We start from the raw sequence: 6,361 nt of genomic DNA on the forward strand, positions 1-6,361 counted from the left end.
TGACACCCAATGTGATCCGATTCCAGTGAGGACCAAAAAAAGGGTCCGGCACCATTTTGGTGTGAATGTGATTTCAGTCACACAGTTTGTACGGCTGAATTCACATCACACAGACATGACATGTGATCTGCACAGCAATGTGATCCCAGCCTTAGAGAGATTTCCTCTCACTTCCTGTCCTGGTGACAACAATACAAGGAGTGAGAGAAATCTGTACAGGGACACAGACATAAAAATCTGACAGGGGCTCTAAACCTTCCCCTTCCTTATTATACTAAACATATCATTCTTATTTCAGTCTGTGTTCATGTTGGAGAGTTCTCCTCATTTCCTGTCTAGATAAATGTTGTCACCGGGACAGGAAGTGAGGGGAAATCTCTGTAATGGAGCTCCGGATAGAAGAAAAAACCTGACAGGGGATCTAATCCTGACCCACTCTGCCTAAAAACAGTCTGGGCTCTCTGATCACATTTTTTTCTTTCAGTAATAAATCTCTAAATGACGTCTTCATAGATTTCCTCTCCGATTGTTCCATTTATTTCCATCTCTTTGTACTATAGATTGTATGGTGGGGGAGGGGGGAGGGGCAGAGAAGAGAGGTGACCCCATCCTATCCCATCACAGTGACCTCACCCCCCCTCTATGTCTAATCATGGCTGCCCCCCACATAGGGAGATCACACAGGAGGAGGGGGAGGGGCAGAGAGGGGGAGGGGCAGGGGGAGGAGATGGCTGATGTCACATACTGTGACAAAACACAGAAAGTATTATGTCAGATTTTTATTGGAGATAGATAGACAGATAGATAGATAGATAGATAGATAGATAGATAGATAGATAGATAGATAGATAGATAGATAGATAGATAGATAGATAGATAGATAGATAGATAGATAGATAGATAGATTTCTCACATTTATTTATAGTAGAAAAACTTGCAGGAAGCCCCGCCCACTGCTATATACTATTGGATGAAAATAAATGAATTCCGCTCCTTCATCTGACATCACCAGACTGTGGGCGGAGTTCTCACATCTCCCGCCTCCCCCCACATATCTTTATACAACCTCCCCATACACCTAACCCAGCATGGAGGGGCTCAGTGAAGGTGGTGGTGAAGGTGTGGAGATGTCGGATCGGGTCACACAGATCATAAAAGGAGATCCGCCCGGCCTCATAATCCAGATATATCCTGACTCTGTTACTGGAGGGATTGGTGGGTAAGGGGATCACTTTACTGTCATGTATAACTGAATACTGATTATTATCATCACCATCATCCCTGTCCAATCCCCAGGACTTCTTATTATCTCCAATCCATGACTCCCTCCCTCTCCTCTCTATACTGGGGTAACACATCCCGACTCTCCAGCTCTCTGATCCCCCGACATCCACATCCCAGTAATGTCTCCCTGAGGAGAAACTCTGACTGCTCAATACCTGACAAGACAAATCCTGGAATCTCTCTGGTGTTTCTGGGTAATTCTGTTCTATATCTAACACGGATACAGTTTTCCTGTCATCTGATATCTGTAGATCATTATTAGCTGTGTTTCCATCCAGTAATATGTCTGCAGCTCCCTGTATATAGAAGTATACATTTACCTCTGTTATTATATCAGATAAACCTTTGTGTAAGACCCCCGCCACATCCAGACCCCCTCCATCATGGAGGAGTTCCTCATGTCTCTCTATGTCCTCATTATCTTCATCCTCAGTATCACACAAGTCACCTGTGTCTGAATCCTCATTATCTTCAACCTCAGTATCACACAAGTCACCTGTGTCTGATTCCTGTAAGACAGTCAGTGGATCCGTCATGTTACACAGCTCCTCAATGTGACGCAACTTCCTGGACAGCTCCTCCTTCTTTCTTTCCAGATCCCGGATGGAGATGGAGATCCGCTCTGCCCTCCTGGAGATGTTCCTCAGGATTCTCTTTTCCAGGTCTTCCAGACGTCTCCTGAGATCTCTAAACAGGGCAGTGACTCTCTCGGTGTCACCAGCTGCTTCTTCTTCTACTTTCCTCCTGTGTTCCTGCAGACTCTGGATTATTTCCTCAGTCTCCTCTCTCTTTGTCAGAAGATATGACAGAACATTCCTCAGTGTCTCCTTCTTCTTCTCAGAAGCCTCATCCAGTGTCTCCACCTGGTGTCCCCGATGTTCTCCAGCCAAACTGCAGGACACGCAGATACAGGCGTTATCTTTGGTGCAAAAATACTTCAAAACTTCCTTATGGACGGAGCATTTCCTGCTCTCCATGGACAAGGTGGGGTCACATAAGATGTGTTCTGGGGACTTTTTGTGGACTCTCAGGTGTTTATCACACAGAGAAACCTCACAGTGTAGACAGGATCTAACAGCAGGTACAGGAGAGTCCACACAGTAAGTACAGAAGACACCAGACTCCTCCCGGTCTGGGTGAGCAGACAGGAAAGTCTCTGCTATGTTACGTAGTGTTATGTTCCTGTGCAGTGCAGGACGACTCCTGAACCTTTTTCTGCATACAGGGCAGAAGAAATCTCCAGACCCCCCCTGTGTATCCAGCACACGATCAATACAGACCCGGCAGAAGTTGTGTCCACATTTCAGGGTTACAGGATCGGTATAAATGTTCAGACAGACGGAACATTTCAGCTCAGCTCTCAGATCACCAGACGCCATCGCTGACAGCAGAAGAGAAACTAAACTGAAAGTCTCTGACACCGGAGAGGAATGTGGATGGGGGAGGGGTGACATCCTCCTACACAGGGTGAGGCTGGATGAATATTATAGGACACGGAGATCAGAGTACAGAAGGGAGAAGATTAGTTTTGCAGTAGTAATGATAATTATACCTCCCAACATTAGAAGAGAGAAAGAGGGAAAGACGGATGTGAAGACATGCGGAGCACTAAGTACAATGACATGAAAAGTGGAGATGACTACATCATGATGAAAAGGAAATTGGTTAAATAACCACTTGACCTCCAGAAGATTTACCCCCTTCATGACCAGGCCATTTTTGCGATACAACACTGCGTTACTTTAACTCATAATTGCGCGGTCATGCAACACTGTACATAAATTACATTTATATAATTTTTTACCACAAATAGAGATTTCTTCTGGTGGTATTTGATCACCACTGCATTTTTTTTTGCACTATAATAATTTTTGGGAAAAAAAAGGAAAATTTATTATCAAATACTTACTGTAATTTTCCTTTCCTGATGGACTCCATGGCAGCCTACGTGTGGTTTACCCCGCCTCCTCTCCAATGCTATAGGATCCCATTCCCATAAATGAGTACTCACCACTAGCTACTGCGTTCTGTAACTAGCCTACTCTTTGACCAATGGGTGGGAACTCCGTCTGCCATGGAGTCCATCAGGAAAGGAAAATTACGGTAAGTATTTGATAATAAATTTTCCTTTTTCCTGACAGACTCCATGGCAGCCTACGTGTGGGAAATAACTAGCCAACCACACGGGTGGGTATGCTGAATCAAACAAAAATTTTAATTTGTCCTATCACCTGATAGGATTCTCAAACCAAAGTCTACAGAGGATAATGAAGCAGGCTCAATACAGTAATGAGACATGAAAGTGTTAATAGAGGCCCATGAGGCTGCTTTGCAAATGGTGTCTGGGGCCACATGTCGAGCTGCCGCCCATGAAGCTGCCATTCCTCTGGTGGAGTGAGCTGTCACCGCCTGTGGAGGAGCCAAGCCCTTCGCCCTGTATGCTTGTTGAATAGTTTGGACAATCCACGTAGCGAGTGTCCTAATTGAGGCTTTCTTTCCTCTGTTACTTCCCGATTGTAGGATGAATAGATGGTCAGAACGTCTGAAGGGAGAAGTCATTCTCAGATATTCTTTAATTGCTTCCCCTACATCCAGAGGATGAATCTCAGAGGACTCCAGAGACCTAAACGTGGGCAAGACTATCTCTTGATTATCATGGAACACAGAGGACACTTTTGGGTTATACCCAGCATTGGGATAAGGACCACCCGATCCGGGAAGAATGTTAAGAAGGGTTCTTCCCAACCCAGGGAGCCAATCTCAGAAACTCTTTTCGCAGATGTGATGGCTACTAGAAAGACTACTTTAGCTGAGAAGTCCTTGATAGAGAGCGGAGAAGGCCCAGAAGTACTGAGTCCGGAGATTGAGTCTAGGACAAGTGGCAGGTCCCATTTGGGGAACCTGGATTTCCTTTGAGGCTTGAGCCTTGAAGCGCCACGAAAAAATTGTCAAATTAGTGGATTAGTTGCCCAGGAGGACCCAGAGAAGACCGACAGTGCAGAGACCTGAACCCTAAGCGAGCTGATGGATAATGGTAGATCTAAGCCTGTTTGCAGGAAGCTGAGTATATCTTGCACCCCCGGGTGTCTAAAAGACCTGCCGCTAGAGGAGCAAAAATCCACGAATTTGGACCAGATTCTACTGTAAACTCTATTTGTGCTGGATCTTCTTGAACTCATGAGAGTTGATATTACTGTAGGAGCGCAACCAAGCGAGATTAGCCTCTCCCTCTCAAGAACCAGACCATCAGTCTCAGCACTGCTGGGCACGGGTGCATGACTGACCCCTGGGAAAGAAGGTCCGGCCTGAGAGGGAGAGGCACCGGGTCCCTGAAGCTGAGTTGGACAAGGAGAGGGAACCAGGGTCTGTTCGGCCAGTATGGAGCTATCATCAACACTTCGGCCGTTTCTGAACGGAGTCTCTGCAGGAATCTCAGGATGACTGGAAGCGGCGGGAAGGCGTATGCCTTGCTGAACCTCCAAAGGTCCGTCAGTGCATCTGACCCTAGAGCCTGACTGCAGCGGCCTCTGGTGTAAAATTTCTCCAGTTTGGAGTTGTGGTGAGAGGCGAACAGATCTACCTCGGGGTTGATCCCTAGTGAGGAGACCCATCTAAATGTCTCCATATGAAGAGACCACTCATTGTTGTCCAGTTCGGTGCGTGAAAGGAAGTCCGCTTGAGCATTCTGGACTCCTGGGATGAACACTGCCGAGATATTGCAAAGATTGTTCTGCGCCCATGAAAGGATGGGCTCGACCTCTCGAAGGAGAGTGGGACTCCGGGTACCCCCTTGCCTCTTCACGTAGGCGACAGCCGTTGTGTTGTCCATTCTTAATAGTATTGACTTCCCTTTCAGTAGATGAGAGAAGGCCTGTAGAGCACACCAGGCCGCCCTGAGTTCTAGAACGTTCGAACCTGGGACTGTACGGCAGGAGTCCCACTTGCCTTGGGCGAGATTTGAGCCGCAGAGGGCCCCCCAACCCGTCCCGCTGGCATCGGTCGTCACCGTGACCCAGGAGATGGGAACGATGGAATGACATGCCAGGAGATTCTTGCGTTGAAGCCACCAAAAGAGGCTGTTCCTCATTGACAAGGTCACCCGGATGACTTGATTCTTGTCCCCTGTTCTCCACTGCTGCAGAAACCCTGACTGGAAGGGGCGTAACCTCCACAAGGCCCACTTGACCATGGGCATCGTAGAAACCATTGTGCCGATAATTTCCAGACACTGAGAGGCTTTTAGGTGTGAGGCATGTACAGCCCGAGAAATCCTGTCCCGTACCACTGGAATTTTCTGTAGTGGAAGGGAAATGGTGCCTCTTACAGTGTCGAACTGAGCTCCTAGGTATATTAGGCGTTGCGTTGGTTTTAGATGACTTTTTGCCAAGTTCAGGAGCCACCCAAAACTGGAAAGGGTGGAGATCACCTCTTCTCGATGGGCCAGCAGCTGTTCCCTGCTTTATGACAACACCAGGAGGTCATCGAGGTAGTGGTAAAGACGTACCCCCTTCAGTCTTATGTGAGATACCGTGGCCAAGAGGATTTTTGAGAAGACCCGGGGAGACGTTGTCAATCCGAAGGGGAGGCAAATAAACTGAAGATGATCTTGCCCTACTTGGAAGCGGAGGTATTTGTGAAACCCCTCCTCTATCGGGACGTGAAAATAAGCGTCCTTTAAGTCAATGGAAATCATCCAATCGTCTGGCTGAATAGCTTGCTGAATAGTCGACAGCGTTTCCATCTTGAATCTCCCTGGCTCTATAAACTCGTTGAGGTAGGTCAGGTCTATAACCGGGCGCCAAGAGCCACTCTTTTTTTGGACCAGGAAGAGAGGGGAATATATTCCCTGAAACCACTCATCCCTCAGGACGCACACCACTGCTCCTTGAGACTTCAGGAGATCCACATAGGACAGTAGCACTTGCTTTTGACCTTCCAACTGGGGCAGAAGAGTGGGGACAAATCTGGGGGGCGGAGCACTGGAGAAGGTCCATCTGTGACCTGTCGAGACCGTCTTTATTACCCAGAAGTCCGAGATCGAGGCCACCCAGACGTGCCGGAAGAGGCGCAGCCGTGC

The 6,361-nt window shown here is 47.6% G+C and overlaps 1 protein-coding gene across 1 annotated transcript; it reads right to left on the reverse strand.

Moving 5' to 3' along the window:
• Nucleotides 1-695: 695 nt before the first annotated feature.
• On the reverse strand, nucleotides 696-2,806 carry LOC141133811 (E3 ubiquitin-protein ligase TRIM39-like). Its single transcript, XM_073623369.1, has one exon. It carries the CDS (start codon nucleotides 2,736-2,738, stop codon nucleotides 1,029-1,031), a length of 1,710 nt encoding a protein of 569 aa, XP_073479470.1. The 5' UTR covers nucleotides 2,739-2,806; the 3' UTR covers nucleotides 696-1,028.
• Nucleotides 2,807-6,361: the final 3,555 nt, after the last annotated feature.

The sequence above is a fragment of the Aquarana catesbeiana genome, linkage group LG03 (assembly GCF_042186555.1).
Source record: "Aquarana catesbeiana isolate 2022-GZ linkage group LG03, ASM4218655v1, whole genome shotgun sequence".
Classification (NCBI taxonomy): domain Eukaryota; kingdom Metazoa; phylum Chordata; class Amphibia; order Anura; family Ranidae; genus Aquarana; species Aquarana catesbeiana.